General features: G+C 44.5%; 1 protein-coding gene, 2 non-coding genes and 1 pseudogene across 3 annotated transcripts; 3 read left to right on the forward strand and 1 right to left on the reverse strand.

The window, feature by feature from the left end:
• The first annotated feature begins 12298 nt into the window (after positions 1-12298).
• LOC149101882 (U2 spliceosomal RNA) lies at positions 12299-12496 on the forward strand. Its single transcript, XR_016202777.1, has one exon. It is a non-coding gene; the product is annotated as a U2 spliceosomal RNA (small nuclear RNA).
• A 214-nt stretch (positions 12497-12710) lies between these two features.
• On the forward strand, positions 12711-12864 carry LOC149101883 (U1 spliceosomal RNA; annotated as a pseudogene).
• Positions 12865-13722: 858 nt separating this feature from the next.
• Positions 13723-13841, reverse strand: LOC149101884 (5S ribosomal RNA). The gene has a single exon (XR_016202708.1). It is a non-coding gene; the product is annotated as a 5S ribosomal RNA (ribosomal RNA).
• A 1211-nt stretch (positions 13842-15052) lies between these two features.
• LOC110040525 (uncharacterized) lies at positions 15053-16003 on the forward strand (the record flags this gene model as incomplete). The annotated part of the gene is made up of 1 exon (XM_020745768.2): positions 15053-16003. A coding segment is annotated over one exon (762 nt), but the record flags the coding sequence as incomplete, so codon positions are not given.
• Between the last annotated feature and the right edge of the window lie 1029 nt (positions 16004-17032).

The raw sequence follows: 17032 nt of genomic DNA on the forward strand, positions 1-17032 counted from the left end.
AGCCAAAGCCAAATTGAATCACTATCAGACAGTGTATGGAAAGAAACTGAAGGTGATGTCTCCAATGTATGTGAAAGGAAACTGACAACCAAAGGGAGAGCATATCAGATAGGAACTCTCCATAAAAAAAGAGTAACTCTGTACACGGCCCTTTCTAAGGAAATCAGCAAAACATACAAATTATTGGAGCAGGGTGCCGGACTAAGAGAACTTGAAAGCCAAAGAGATGCCCTAGATGCACAAAGAGAACATTTTAATAGGGCCCACCAATCTTACCACGAACTTTTAGAATCCTTTGAAGATACAAAAGCATCTTACCACTGGTTTGATCTTCGTGATCGCGAATATCAACAATGCCGAATGAAAATTTCCGAGAGAATTCATGCCGTGGAGAGAGAATCGTGTAAACAATCTTCGATCAAATCATTTCGTTCTAAAACCAGCAAATCTGAAAGCACTAGATCTTCTTGACTCTCCACTTCTTCCGCTCACTCAAGGAAAATTAGAGCAGTTGTAAAGGCAGCAAGACTAAAAGTACAGCTGCAGTTTCTGGACAAAGAAGCTGAGCTTAAGAAGCTGAAAACTCTAAAAGAGTTGGAAATGGCAAAGGCAGAAAGGGATGCAATGAAGGTCGTTGAGGATGAAGAAAGGGCAAAGTTTGAAAACCCTGCTGCCTCTGATAAGGATGACATATCAAAGAGCAAGTTGAATCCGAAAGCACCCGTCTACCCTCGGCAAAATTTAACACTCACGACTGAACCACTGGATCCACCCTTGAATACTCCAAGCCAAGGTTTACAAGACAAAATGGAGTTTCCAGCCAATCACCAGATCCTTCTAGCTACTTGCCTTCAGATCCATCTCACCCACAAGTCAAGAAAGAACCAGGAACTGATCAGCTTCCAGATCCCTCCAGCTACTTACCTTCAGATCCATCCCAGCTGCCAATCAAGACTGAGCTTACATTTTCGCCTGACAAACCTGAACCACCAGAGTCACAAGTCAAGATAGAGCCTGGAATCTATTACCCTCCAGATCCTTTCGGCTACCTGCCTTTAGAACCCTCTCGTGTGCCAGTCAAGACTGAATTCACAACAGGAATGTCACTGAGCCCATTTACTCCCTCGCCACCACATCCTCAGAAAGAACATCCTGCTCTAAACCCTAGTGAAGTAGCCCTACAGGAAATAGTTAAGCTCCAAGTCAAGCAAACAGAGTTGAGTGCCCTTATTGCTGAACAGCAAAGAATCAGTTCTCTTCCAGTACAAGAACCTCCAACCTTCAGTGGCAGCTTCTTTGACTATCCAATCTTTATGAGAGCCTTTGAAACGATCATTGAAAGTCGAGTTTCAGTAGACAAAGAAAGACTGTACTTCCTGAAGAAGTACACTTCTGGAAAGGCAAATGATGTTATACAGGGTTCGTCACTTTAAAGTTCAACGACAGCTACAAGAAAGCTAAGAGGCTCCTTACTCAAAGATTTAGGGACCCCCATCGTGTTTTGAATGCATACAAGGTACGCCTTAGGAACTGGCTGCAGATCACTGAAGGGGATAGCAATGGTCTACAAGCATTCTCAGATTTTTTGGGCCAATGTGAAGAAGCCATGAAAAGTGTGGAAGTCCTGAATGACCTGAATTCTACAGAAGTCCTGAAGCAAGTCAGTTCTAAACTTCCTTCTTACTCCGGTTTTAAGTGGTGCCGTAATGCCTTTGAGACAAAGAAAAAGAGCAGGCGAGTGGTCACCTTTCGTGATCTAGTGAAGTTCGTGGAAAGTGAAGCAGACCTTGCAACAGATCCTGTCTTCTCTCCCGATGTCCTTAAGGCTGAACGCAGAAAGGTTCATAATAAATACAAACCTGGCACCAATCGAAGGCGTCCAACTAGTTCTAGCAGTTTCGCAATTACTGCTGATCCATCAAAGGAAAAAAAGGGCCCTAAGCCTGAAAACAAGATTCCATCACAATCAAAAACATGCCCCTGTGCTCCAAGTCACACATGCTCGACAACTGTGATGAATTTGTGAAGAATCACGATGAACGCCTTGCCTTCATACAATCAAAGGGACTTTCCTTTGGTTGCCTTAACAAGGGCCACATTTCAAAGGACTGTCACAAAAGGCTGACTTGTAAGACCTGTGGTAAATTACATCCAACAAGTCTCCATTTCAACACAAAGGATGATAAAGAACCAAAGGGTCCGGAAGGGACAGGAGTCATGGAGACCAGAGTGGGAACTGAGACTAATCCAGATCAGGCCATTAGTAACTGTTCCAGTGTTTGTCATTCTGTTGGTGAACGTAGCAGTGTCACAAATTCATTGATTGTCTCTGTGTGGTTACATCACAAAGACAGCCCTCAAAGGGAAGTTATGGTGTATGCTCTCTTAGATGATGCCAGTGACACTACCTTTATCAAAGCCAAAACTCTCTGTGACCTAGGATTAAAGGGTACTGAAGTGAAGTTGAACTTATTCACCCTGCTTGGAAAGGAAGAAATCACTGTAGAGAAGTTGACTGGACTAGTAGTCAAGCGAGTTGACAAGAGAGTGGAGATAGAGTTACCAAAAACATACTCTAGAGCAAGGATACCCTTCAGGAGGAATCAGATCCCTAGACCAGAAGTAGCGAGTGAGTGGCCGCACCTTGTGAAGATTGCAGACAAGATACATCCCTACCAAACTGATGTAGATGTAGGAATCCTGATTGGTTGCAATTGTCCACGAGCAATCAAGCCAAGAGAAGTCATTCTAGGAAAGGGGGATGACCCCTATGCAGTCAGAACTTAACTTGGTTGGGGAATTATTGGGCCAGTCATTCCACAAGAAGATGTCAGAGAAGATAGTGAAGAAGCAGAAGCCGCAACTTGTAACAGGATTATGACACACGAAATCTGCAGTGACACACCCAAAGGTCTCAATTTCATTCCAAAGATGCAGACTAAAGAAGAGATCAATCCGTATGCTGTGAAAATGTTTGAGACTGACTTCTCTGAAAGGCACAGTACAGAACAATCTCTCTCTCAAGATAAGTTTCTAACAATTGTAGAAGATGGGATTCACCATTGTGAAAGTGGCCACTATAAGATGCCTTTGCCCTTAAAACATCCAAGTCCACCCCTTCTTAACAATCGCGAAGTTGCTCTGCGCCGCTTAAGTCAGCTCAAGAGGAGGTTCGAATCCAACAAGAAGTACAAGGAAGACTATGTTGCCTTCATGGAGAGTATGATTCAGAGTGGTTACGCAGAGAGGGTCCCATCAAAGGGATGTTTGATAAGGAAAGACACTAAGAACTGCCAACTCAATCCAGGTGATGATAGTAAAAATCAAGGAAGCAGTCACCAAAGACAAGAAGATATGGTACATCCCACACCATGGGGTGTACCACCCCAAGAAGCCGAACAAAATTCGCGTTGTTTTCGACCACTCTTCAGAGTTCAAGGGCGAAACCTTAAACAGTCATCTTTTACAAGGTCCAGATTTGACCAACAACTTAGTGGGTGTCCTCCTCAGATTCAGACAAGAGCCTGTAGCTTCCATGTGTGATATTGAGTCAATGTTCCACCAAATTGGAGTGACCGAAGAGTGTAGAGATTTCTTGAGATTCCTTTCGTGGGAAGGTGGTGACTTATCCAAGGATCCAGCAGAATTTAGGATGACTGTCCATCTTTTTGGTGCAGCCTCATCTCCAGGATGTGCTAATTATGCATTGAAGGTCTCTGCAAATGACAATGAAGAAGAACTAGGCTCAGCACCAGCCAATTTCATCCGGAGAGAGTTCTATGTTGACGATGGTCTAAAGTCAGTGGCATCAATCGAGGAAACTGTCGTTCTAATTAAAGGCACTAAAGAGATGTGTAGAAGAGGTGGATTCAACTTACACAAGTTCATTTCAAACAGTAAGGATGTGATAGAGTCCATTCCAGTCGCAGACAGAGCGGAAGGAATTAAGAACATAGACTTAGATCATGAAGCCCTACCAATGGAACGTGTCTAGGTGTTCAGTGGTGTGTCGAGAATGATTCTTTCCAATTCCATATCACTCTGAAGGATCGCCCCTTTACAAGGCGCGGAATTCTCTACTGTCAGTTCCATTTATGATCCCTTGGGTCTTGCAGCCCCACTCCCTTTGGAAGGGAAAAAGATTCTTCAGGAACTTTGCAGAGGAAAGACAGATTGGGATGACCCTGTCCCTGAGAACATAAGAATAATGTGGGAGAAATGGAGGAAAGAGCTTCATGTTCTGGAGGAATTATCAGTTCCAAAATGCTACAAACCTGCAAATTTCGGTCACATCATAAGTGCAGAATTACATCACTTCTCTGATGCCAGCACTCGAGGTTATGGCCAGTGTTCCTACCTGAGGTTGAAAAAGGATCAAGGCCAAGTCCATTGCTCATTTGTCATTGGTAAAGCAAGAGTGACACCGCTGAAGCCCATCACCGTCCCTCGCTTGGAGCTCACGGCTGCAGTAGTCTCAGTTAAGACAAGCGAACAGTTGCAAAGAGAGTTAGAGTATGAAGAAGTGAGAGACGTCTTTTGGACCGACAGCAAAGTTGTTCTTGGTTACATTGCAAACGAAACAAGATTTCACATCTTTGTCGCAAACTGGCTACAGCAAATTCAAGACCGCACCTCTCCGAACCAATGGCATTATGTGGATACCAAGCTGAACCCAGCCGATCATGCTTCTCGAGGTCTTAGCGCTCAAGGATTGCTAAAATCAAATTGGATTATAGGCCCAACATTTCTATTGAAGGAAGAGTCTCAATGGCATACACCCTTGCCGAGCGAGGAACAAGAAATGTTGCAGTTGTCATACGATGACCCTGAAATTAAGAAGAGCATCAGCTTGGCTACCAATGTTGAAGAACCCTTTGCAAATCTGCTCAGTCGGTTGGATTACTTCTCAGATTTTCACAGGGAAAGAGAGCCATCGCCCTCTGTTGCAGTTACGCGCAGAAGCTCAAGGAACGAACATCCCACAAGACTCGGTCAAACACAGCAAAGACTTCAAATTCTATCACAGTAGAAGCCATGGAGCAAGCTGAATCTCACATGATCAAAGCAGTGCAAGCTAGCTACTTTGAGGAGGAGATCAAAGCCCTTACTTCAATCCAGAAAGAAGAAAATCCCAAAGACACGCCATCAAATTCCAAAAGAAAATCTTCTCTGAAGAGTTGCAGCCCTCTCTTCAAACTTGACCCTTGCGTAGACTGTAGTGGAATCTCGAGAGTAGGAGGACGTCTAAAGCGTGCAAGCATGCCAGATAACGTCAAGTTCCCAGTAGTCCTACCAAGGAAAGGCCACATCACTGATCTCGTCATCAAGCATTGTCACGACAAAGTGGAGCACCAAGGAAGAGGTATGACCCTTAGTGAAGTTCACTCCAGGGGATTTTGGGTCATCGGTGGTTCTGCAGCAGTAGCCAAGTGCATCTCCAACTGTGTGACATGTCGAAAGCTCAGGGGTACAGTTGAGGAGCAGAAGATGGCCGAATACCCACTTGACTGGTCAGAGCCGGCACCGTCCTTCACCTATAGTGCCGTGGACTATTTTGGCCCCTGGATAGTTAAAGAAGGAAGAAGGGACATGAAGAGATATGGCGTTTTATTTATGTGTATGCCTTCTAGAGCTGTACACCTGGAACTTTCTAACTCTCTGGACACGGCATTCTTCATCAATGCGCTCTGCCGTTTCATATGCTGCAGAGGACCAGTACGTCAACTATGGAGCGACCAAGGGAGCAATTTCATAGGTGCAAGAAGAGAGCTGAAGGAGGCATTGGAAGAATTTGATGAGGATCAAATTAAAAGGGAATTGCTTGAGGACAACTGCGATTGGATCAACTTTAAAAAGAATGTACCATCTGCAAGCAACATGGGAGGAATTTGGGAGCGCCAAATTCGCACGGTTCATGGTGTGTTAGCAGCAATATTGGAGAATAGTACCCAGCTTGATCACGAATCCCTGGAGACCTACCTCTGTGAATGTGAAGCTATCAACAGTCGTCCACTGACGGTTGACAACTTAAGCGATCCTAGCTCACTGGAACCACTTACACCAAGCCATCTCCATACAATGAAGTCAAAGGTTCTTCTTCCCCCACCTGGTATGTTCCAGTCTCCTGACCTCTATTCAAGAAAACAATGGAGAAGAGTCCAGCACCTTGCTAATGAATTTTGGTGTCGCTGGAGAAAGGAGTTCCTTTTGAGCCTCCAACAGCGTGCTAAGTGGAACCATCCAAGAAGAAACCTGTCTGTTGGTGACGAGGTGATAGTGAAAGATGATAACCTTCCAAGGAACTGCTGGCAGTTGGCATGTGTGTCAAAGACATATCCCTCTGAAGACGGATATATCCGTTCAGTACAAGTTGATCTTGGCGACGCCACTCTCCATGCTGACAGTAAGAGAGAGGGACATGTCAAACAACTGGACCGCCCAGTGAACAAGTTAGTGTTACTGCTTCCTAGTGACACAGATGCTGTATGAAGACCAGGGGTACATCCCTGACGAGGAGCCAAGAAGTGAACTTTGATTATGCCATGAACTGAACTTTGATCGAGTCATGAGCTGAACTTTGATTGTGAACTGTGATTGCAATTAATTTTCAGGGACATTGTTGAATTGTGAAATATGCTATTTCAGGGGAGCCATGTTACGGTTTTGTATTTAGTTTTCCTTTCATTTCCAGTGTTTCTTTTGTTTTTCTTTCATTTATCTATTTCGCCGTGCTATGACTCTTGGGACATGTCACGTTCTTGCTTAGTTGTCACACTTCTGTTAGAGGATCATCGGTGTTATGTTGTTGTAGGAATCATTGTCGAATTTTAAGGACCTTTACCAGCCAGCTAGAGGCATTACTGCGTGGAAAAGATATGTAAGTGTTTTATTGTTTTGTTTATTTTAGTTATATTCCATTAGGTTCGCTTTTCATCGATTATTAAGCTTTTAGTAAGTTTCTCGAGGGACCACGTGTTTAGGTTAGGAGCATTCCAGCGTGGCAAATGCTAGGATTTCGTGCATTTATTTCAAGTGTATTGGTCCCTAGCTGTTAGACATTATTGTTCAGCATTTATACCTTGCATATTTTGTTAGATTTTTCTGTGGTTTTTCGAGCGGAACATGTATTTTTCTTGTGGTATTGTTGTTATGTAACTAGCGGGTTCCGCCTCCAAATATGAATTCAGCATGCAAGTTTAACCTTTAAAATCGTTTTAGTTTCTTTATTTATACCTTATTTTCGGTTATAGTTAGTGTAGTTTTTGCCTTTGTACGTTCACATTAGTTTATTTAGTTATATAATCATTATTTTCAGTTTACGAGAATCAACATACGTTGCGCAGAAATAAACGAGCATTAATTGGAACTTTCATCTGTGGTCGCATTCTCCATAAAATACTTCTCTCCGAATCTCGACACTTCTCGATTCGTCTGTGATTGTTGTAGCTTCAATTACACTATGGTTGGAAGTGGTGATGAGAACAACTCTCCCTCCCAGCTAACAATGCTGAACCCCACGTGGGCCAAGCTGAAGACCGGAGGGATGAGCCTGAGGAGGGCATGGATGTCCACACCACCCCAGAGCTTTTTTCCTCCCCAACCCTGTCTCCGACATATGAACAGGTGGCAACTGGGACCAGCTCTGACGAACTACTAGAATCAACCAATAAGCCAGCTACTACCACCACCCAGCCAAAATGGGATTTTCTAGCCCCGCGAGCCACTAAAGGCGGTCGCAAACGGGACCCCCTCCCCCCACAAGCAGCGATGATGAGGAGAGCACCCCCAAAAAGCATATCAACGCTGAACCAGGCAACTCAACAGTGGCTATCACCGAACCGACAACAACCACCATAGCTCCTGAGCAACAGTCTTCATCAGAATCTACAACTGCACCACCAGCCCCATCGGGTTTAAAAAAATTCATAACCGCTCTGGCCCAAGGGGACCCCGCCAGGAACACCTTAATGAAAACTGTGCCGGCTGTCATCTTCTACCGCTTCCAGGGATACTATCTCTATCATAAATACGGCGAATTTACGGAGCAATTAGGCAAGAGGGACAAGGCCTCCCCGGCTTGTTCAGAGCACTGGGAATCCCTTAAAGGAACTGTCCCTCAAGATGCTTACGCACAGCTCCTTGCTGCCTTTAAGGATCATCAAAAACGCTACAAGCTTTTCACAGACTAACTCTTTACCTTCAATAATTTTACGTTCACTTTTTACGTATTTCTCATGGCGGTGTCTGTTTGAACGATTAACGTTAACGGCATCGTCGACCATCCTAAACGAGAAAGAGTATTTAAATATCTATTAAATCAACGTTTTGACATCTATCTCCTCCAGGAGACGTATGTGCCGGATGTCACGCAAGGTAAGCTTTGGGAGAAACAATGGGGCAGTCGCGCACTTTGGTCTCCAGGTACAAATCGATCGGCTGGGGTGGGCTTGCTTCTCCATCCTGAGAGTGCGATTGAAGTCGCTGGCCATAATATCGACATGGATGGCCGTGTCATTTCAGCAAAACTAAAACACAACCATATATCTTTTCAAATCCTTAATGTCTACGCACTGAGTTATCATTCCGAATGCGAGACATTTTTTGGCAACCTGTGGCATCTCGTGTTCCGTAATGTCGACACTATTATGGTGGGTGATTTTAATTGTGTGCCAGATGTCCTCCTGGAAAAATGGGGAGGTGATGACACCTTTGGGGATAAGGGCATCATGTAATTAAATACTCTTGTGGATTTCCTTTCCCTTGACGATGTTTTCCGAGGGAAACACCCAACAGACCGTGTGTACACTTGGTTCAATGGCCCTCACTTGGTCGGTTGCCGTTTGGACCGATTTTTTACTCCTTGCGTGTGGAGACCTCACGTGAGTAATTTAAATTGTCAACCTTGTTCGCACTCTCACCACCACCTGGTTTCTATTTCCCTTCAATTGGGGCATCTACATCCCTGCGGGTGAGGCGTCTGGAAATTGAATACACGTTTGTTAAAATCGGATACTTTCTGTGTCAACGTGAATAATTTCTGGCCTCAATGGCAATTAGAAAAACCCGTAGTCACCGACCCTAGAGTTTCGTGGGATGAGGGAAAACTTCAACTTAAAGAAATTGCCATTGCCCGCAGCATCGCTGCCGGGAACACTTGAAAGCGTGAGCGCACCGCTGTCGAACACGAATTTCGCAACCTTCAGTCACGCGCGGATCCAAACAACGCAGATCATAGTTCCCATTTGCTTGAGATCAAAGACCTCTTATGGGCAAGGGATGATGAAGTGATTGAAGACTACATTCTCCGTAGTAAAGATTAGTGGACCGAGTTCGGGGAAAAACCAATGCGGTATTTCTACCAGCTCGAGAACTCGCGCCAGTCATGCAATGCTATCCACGTGTTATACGCGGACAACAACACTATGGTCAAAACCTCCCAAGGCATTCTTCAGGAATGCAACGCTTTTTATAAAGCTGTTTACACTGAAGAACCGGTCAACCACCAGAGCCAGGACTGGCTTTTAGAACAGCTTGATTCCACTCTGACATCCGAAGATCAGAAACTATGCGAGGGCAAGCTGACTTTTGTAGACTGTCATACCGCCTTGTGAAAAATGGAATCGGGTAAATTGCCGGGAAATGACGGTTTTCCGACTGAATTCTCTTCCCATTTTTGGGGCCTCCTGGGTCATGATTTAGTTGAAACACTCAACTTTTCTTTCCGCGAAGGTTCTCTCTCAGACTCCCAGCGCCAGGGAATCCTGCGTTTACTTTACAAGAAAGATGATCCATTGTCGCTTAAAAATTGGCACCCCATCTCACTCCTAAACCTTGATTATAAGATTGCGACAAAAGCCTTGTCTAATTGATTACGCAAGGTTCTCCCCCAGATTTTCAGTGAGGATCAAACCTGTGGCGTGCCTGGGCGTAATATTTTCGAAAACCTTTTCTTGTTGTGTGACATCATTGATTATGCTGAACTCAAACAGCTCCTGGCCGCTGTTATAAGTCTCGATCAGGAAAAGGCCTTCGACCGCGTCAACCACGCTTTTCTCCAGCACATTCTGGAGAGATTCAATTTTCGCTCTGATTTCTGCCGCTGGGTCAGGGTGATTTACATGGATATTTCCTCTGTGGTTATTAACAATGGCTGGCTGTCCTCAGCTTTTCCCCTCAAGCAAGGCGTTAGGCAAGGCTGCCTGCTCTCCCCTTTGTTATATTGCCTGGTTGTTGAAACCTTAGGTCAAGCTATCCGATGTGACACAAACATACAGGGAATTCAAATCCCTGGCTCTAAAAAATAAACAAAGCAAGGTGTCTCAATATGCCGATGACACCACCTTAATTTTAGCTAATGATTACTCCATCACGCAACCCTTTAATATTATTAATATTTTTGAGTGAGGTTCAGACTCGCAGCTTAACCCCAAGCAAACAGAGTGCTAATGGATCAGCTCTCAAGCCGGGTGCACCTCAGGGCCTGTCAACATCACCTGAGTTGCCAATAAGCTTAAACTCCTTGGGGTTTATATTGGTAACGTTAACCTTCACCAAGCTAACTGGGCCGATCGGGTCACTCAACTTGAAATGGGTCTTAACCTCTGGCGCTCCAGGACTTTGTCCTTAAAAGGCAAGTCCATGATTATTAATACGCTCGGCGCCTCTGGCCTCTGGTACATGGCTAGTGTGGTCAATATGCCTGATTGGGTTCATACAAGGGTTTCCACAGCAATTTGGAATTTCTTGTGGAGCGGGAAAACCGAATTGGTTAAACGGGACATTTGCTGCCTCCCTTGGCAACACGGGGGTTTATCCATTGTGAACGAGCTCGAAAAATCGCATGCCCTCAAGCTCCCCTGGGTTCCCCTCTTGGGCGATTTTACCTGCGAGAAAACTGTGTCTTTTTCGCGCGATACTGGATCAGCTTTCCGCTGAGCCATAGAATGAAAAATTGGGCGTTTCTCCGCTCAAATAATGTCCCAAAGCACCTTGGGGAAGTCAAACTGCCCATTTACCAGCATATTCTTACCGCTGTTGACCGTATAGGAGTAGATCTCGATCTGCTCTCTGACCACAGTGTAAAAGACCTTTTACTCAAAGCTCTCACCCCCCTCCCCAGTGGTTGCTTAGCGCTCTCCAGTGGGAACGTAGGTTTGATTGCTTTTTCCATTGGCCTAAAATTTGGGAACACATGTATGGTGGTCTCAGTACGAACTGGGAAAGCGACAGCCTGGCGGATCGCTCATGGCGTGGTCAAAACTCAGGCTTACCTCAAGTCCTGGCTTAGGCTTGGCGTGGGCGACTCGCATGCGGGTTGTGGGGAAAAGGAAACTATCTCCCATGCTTTCTTCGCGTGCTGGCTAGTGTCTCCTGTGTGGAGCTGGGTGTTGACGCTAATTAACAAATTATATACCACTCCTATGTTACTAACTAATCCCCTCATTCTGCTTCACTGCGGCTTACCCCGGTGCAAGCAATTTCAGTTTTCAAATGAGCTCTGCTCCTTTCCCATTAAACTCACTTTAAATGAACTGTGGGCCGCTCAGAACCTTGGAACTTTTGAATCCAAGCAACCTACTTTTCAAAATATAATTTCCAAAATCAAGGCCTGCATTCGCCACAGGATACGGGTGGCTTTTAATTTTTCCCCTCGCCCCGATTTCATCAAATCATCAGCCCATCACGACGCCCTTTGTTCTTACACACACCAGCAGTTAATTATTCATATTTAAATCTATTATTAGTCATATTTTTTGGGTGAGATTTCCGTGCATGGACTCTGTGCCCAAGGCGGATCACGGGCTTTGCCCTTGGGATCCTGCTGGGCGTTCGCCTTAGAGGACCTCTTATTTGAGGTATTCTATTGGCAGTGCCGCAGGGGCCCTCCGTGAGGCCTGTGTTTTCTAGCCTTGGGATGGAGACTCCAGATCTCTTACCTCACTTAACTATACATACCTAATTATTACTCTCCTTCCTGTGCTGGGTCTCCTTAATTGGCGGACTGCACAGATGATTCTATTCTTCGTTTACTACAACCGCTAGCTCTCTACATATTTTATTTTAGTACACAAATTGAATTATTTTCTGACTTTCCACTGTCCTTCCACTGGTCTCCTTTATTGGTGTACTGCACAGCAGTCTACTTTATTTATATTAATGTAGGGGGTCTGGGGCAAGAAAGGCCCCAGCCCCTATTATTATTATCATTATAATAGACTTCATAAAAGCAGTAATTTCATGATTCCCAGATGATTCCAATCACTATACTTACCGTAATTCTCAATCATTTAAATTAGAAATATTATTTTTGTACAAATAAAACTGATTTCCAAAAAAAAAGTACCTGTTCTTATCAGCTTAATATCTGATACGCCGCTCATTGAGCAGCTCATATATTAAACTGATTTTTGGAACTCGGCTGTACAAAAGAGGCTTGCCTCGTCCCAGCCACCGGTTGCCCCGGTATAGCACTACCTCCGAGTGTGGCCCACTTCCCCTCGGGAAAGAAACCTTCATTGAATCAAAGAAAGACTCATCCTGACACTAACATCTGGCGTTTTTCTCTGTCAGCAGCTGCAGACTGAGGAGGGAAGCTACTGTAGAGCCACCTAGAAGTGAGGCTGGAGGTTCTACCATGCCCGTAATGCACTACCACAAGGACATAGATGTAAGGAGGTTTGCCTTTGACGGCCCCCGCGTCAAGAATTTTCATACTTACCTGACGCGGGAGGTACTGTGATCAAGGAGGCAGTCCTCTCAAGGCGAGGCCCTTTCATTGCACTTCGATCGGGTTGACCCTTGCAATTACCCCAACTCAAGTGTATACTTTCTGGTAGTGGCGGCCTGCATTCGCACTCGCCCCCGAAAAAGTGCAAGTGTTGGCCCTGTGAATGGTGGATGGTTAATGATTGACGCTTTGCTTTGTTCGTCAGTTGGCCGGGCCGGGCTGGACGACTGGGCACAGTGAACAACAAAGGAATGTGTCAAGCAAGCCAAGGATTTCCAGCTGTAACTAAAAACGCGAGTGCTGTGAGACTTGTGTTGTCATGCATCCATGTTGTACTGAACTGAAGAAGGTGGCTTTTCCGATTTGCGTTTGTTTCGGCAGGCGGTCAATCATTGACTCCATGCCCGCCAAGTTTGTCCTGGAAGTAACGTTTGTTAACTTACAGTATGGAAAGAGCAAAGAACAAGGAAAGTAACAGGAGAAGTGCTGGCCAAACCGTGAGTTGATTTCTACCTTATGATTGTTGTGTTGGTGGTTCGTTGACTAAACTAGACAACAGTCAAGTCATGAATAGAATTGTTTTGACGGCTTGAATTCGTGTTGACTGTTAATGTGCAACGGCTCGCGTGTGTTGTTTGCTTTGCCGTTGTTGATCGGGCACATTTCTTAGGGAATTGGCGTAGTTTTCTGCACTTTTAGCTGCTTGAAAACCGTTCGGCAAGGCAGAATATCATTTTGCTTTGAATTATTTGATGTCACACGCCAATTTGACGTCATAAATAACCGTTTCGCACGCGAACGTTAGCGCGTGAGACAGATTCTAATTTATCCCGCGATCATATTAAGGGTACTTTTCATGTTTTCTGGCTATCTTTTGAGTCTCCTGAAATGTGTAAAAAGTTATTTGTGCTTTCCAGCCACTGGAATAGCCAAAGTTGGTAGTAAAACAAAGGAAAAATGAACATATGCAAAATAAAACGGCCGAGAAAATCAAAAGTCTACAACACGGGGTATTCCCAGGCGGTCACCCATCCAAGTACTGACCCCGCCCGACAGCGCTTAACTTTGGTGATCGGACGAGAACCGGTGCTTTCCCTGTGGTATGGTCGTAGACAAGAGAAAGGGCTGAAAATTTAGTCTTTTAAACGAGCCACCAAAGCAAAAGCAAAGCAATAATACCAACCATCAATCTTTTAGTAGGGATTTCTTGACTTCTCTGCAAGTTGTATGTATGTGGAGAGCGAATGTTGATAACGTAGCTGTTGCTTACTGCCTGTGTCTGTAGCACTATCTTAGTAACGGAGTCATTACAGGTCTTTAACATGTCGCCTCGTTTTTGAGGGCAAAAAGGTGTTTGATCTCACTCACCCCTTGTGGGACGTTATCAACTTTGCTGCTGATTTTTGTGGACTTGTGCTGTAGAACAAGTGCGTCTACGACGGCAACTTGGTCCATAATGTCGGGCTACAGTCAGCTTTTGGCCCCTCGGCGACAGCATATTGACCACCATAACTCAAAAGGGGGAAACCCTGGACCACCCTCCTAGGGGAGGGAAGGTCCGGTATTGCTTCTTGGCCTTTTAGCTAAGATCTGAAGGGCTTGCAATCGTTTTTTGCACTTAATTTGCGGAAATGTCTGAGGAGAAGAGTACTATTGATCAAGTTGTTAATGAAGTTGTTAATGAGACTATGGATGAGTCGAGTTCTTTTCAAGATGCGCAGGATGTTAGTTCTGGTACGTGGGCCGAGCAAGTTGAGTGTGCCTGAGGTTCCCAGTCCTGAGAGCAACGATTATGAAGAAATTGAGTCACCAGAAGCCTTGCACCAGCTTATTTCAATTAGCAGCGTTTCTTTGGTTGTAGTGCCTGACAGCACCTGGAACATTAATGGTTATGCTGCAAAGCTTCAACGAAACCTCTCAGTTACCTTCTCTGTCGATGCTGAGATTACTGGCCTAGATATTTTTGAGGGCTTTATTAAAGCGCAGATGAACCCCGATAATATCGCCTCCATCCAGTATCGAAGCTGAAACCGGTCATGGGTGCTTTCATTCACCAACCAGGCGACGAAAGAGGCTGTTTTGGAATTAGGCCGCATCATGATCAAAGAATTCTTGGTTTTCCTTGGAGATGCGGATTTATTAACTGTAATTCTGAAAATCTACGAAGCGCCGCCCGAGATGCCTGAGACAGTTATCATTGGGTGCTTGTCTCACTATGGGCCTGTTTTGTCTTTTCAAAGGGATCGTGGTATTGCCACCGGCATTTTGAACCGCGTACGAACTGCGCGGATGTGCCTGGTGAAAACCATCCCTTCGTCGATTTGAATTGCAGGTGAAGCCGTTTGGATTGCTTATGCAGGGCAGCCTAAAACCTGCCCTAAATGTGGCGATGAAGGTCATCTCGCATTGGGATGCAAAAATCCGTGGTGCTATAATTGTGAGTTTCCGGGGCATAGAGCGGCCGAATGCCAAAAAGAGCTATTGTGTAGCATTTGTTTGGAGGCCAAACATCCTGTTTCGAGCTGCCCCTTTCTAATATTTAGTGCAAATGTTGCAAACACCGAAGAAGATGGGAATTATGCTGCCGCTGCAAAATCAAACTCTGTAAGCAGAATCCGGAAAAACAACCCTGTGGAAGATTCTAGCAAAGATAAAGAGTCAGGGCGTGCAAGCAAGCACAAAGGCCAAGATAAAAGCAAAGACAAGGGTGGAAAAGACAAAGGCAGTGAAGAAAAAGGCAGTAAAGACAAAGATGGCAGAAAAGACAAAGATAGTGACAAACGCAGCCAAGACAAAGACAAAGAGTGTAGTTCGAGCAAGGAAAAGACCAGAGAGAGAAGTAAAGATCGAGGAGATAGACGCAGGGATAGAGATCGCCATCATGACAGAGATCGCAAGCGTAACCGGGAACGGGATAGGGACCGTGATTGGTGTCACCCTTGGGATAGCAGTCAGCACGACCGGGGCGACCATGATCGGTACGCAGACCACGACTGTGATCGTTCTCGCCACCATCATGATTATTCATCCAATTTGTACTCCAGTGACAGTGACTATGATGGTTATTATTCTCACAGTTACAGGTAATCTATTATTTAGTCTCTTAACACGATCGAAATGCAACTAAGATGCGTGTCTATTAATATTCGCGGGCTCAGCTCGCCTGGCAAATGTCATTTACTTTCATCCGAATTGTCAGGTTTGAAATATTGTTTTTCTTTTACAAGAAACCCATATTTCTTGTAAAGAGAAAGCAGATCAATTCGGTCGCCTATGGCCCGGTAAATGTTTTTGGTCTTTTGGGATTGGTAAGTCTGCAGGTGTTGCCATTCTTACCTCTCCCAATTTTTCTGGTAAAATATCTCGTTTCGTTTTCGACTCTGATGGTCACGTTTTGAGTGTCTTAATTCAATTAGGTAATTCTAGCTTTAATGTGGTTAACATTTACTCTCCTAATGTGGTATCTGATCGCAAAACCTTTTTTGAGCGGTTACATGATTACTTTCTTTCCCGCCTTCTAATTATTGGCGGCGATTTTAATTGTGTTGACAATCCACTTGACAAATTTCACTGGAATGATGTTCATTCCATTGACAAAAGTTCTCTTTGTGCCTTGAAATCAGCTTTTTCTTTGGTTGATGTTTGATGCAAACAGCACCCACGCGTGGCCTCATTTACATGGTCAAACAGTAATAATACTCAGGCTTCTAGATTAGATCGGTTTTTTATTTCCAAATCTCTCTTTGGCAAGAACTGCTCAAGTAAAATTTTTCCTTGTGTTCTCTCCGATCAGAATTTTGTTGACTTTGACTTTGCTTCCAACCTTTCGCGCTGTAAAGGTGTTTGGAAGTTTAATTGTTCTTTGTTATTGGATACTGACTTTAAACAATTAATGACTAATGAAATCGAGAAATCCAAACTTGAGGTAAACAACTTTGCCTCCCTCTGGGATTGGTGGGACAACTTCAAAGTTAAAATTCGGAGAATATCTATTGATTTTTCCATTCGTAAACAGAAAAGTTAACGCTGATCGTTCTTTACTCACTAAGAAACTCACTCGTGCGAAAAACATTCTTCATTCTGGTGATCTGTCTGCCGCACCTATTGTTAAAAACCTTGAGAGCGCCCTTTCGTCTTTTATTTCAAAAGAGGCCGAAGGTGCTAAAATTAGATCTAAGGCTCGATGGCTGGAAGAGGGTGAAAAGCCTACTCGTTTTTTCTTTCGCCTTGAGCAAAAGCAGGGGGAGAACTCTTTTGAGTCGCTTGTTGATGAAAATGGTATCGAAAAGTCTTCTCAGGAGGACC

Source organism: Orbicella faveolata, unplaced genomic scaffold (assembly GCF_042242905.1).
Source record: "Orbicella faveolata isolate gen_17 unplaced genomic scaffold, um_ofav_v1 contig_36, whole genome shotgun sequence".
Classification (NCBI taxonomy): Eukaryota; Metazoa; Cnidaria; class Anthozoa; order Scleractinia; family Merulinidae; genus Orbicella; species Orbicella faveolata.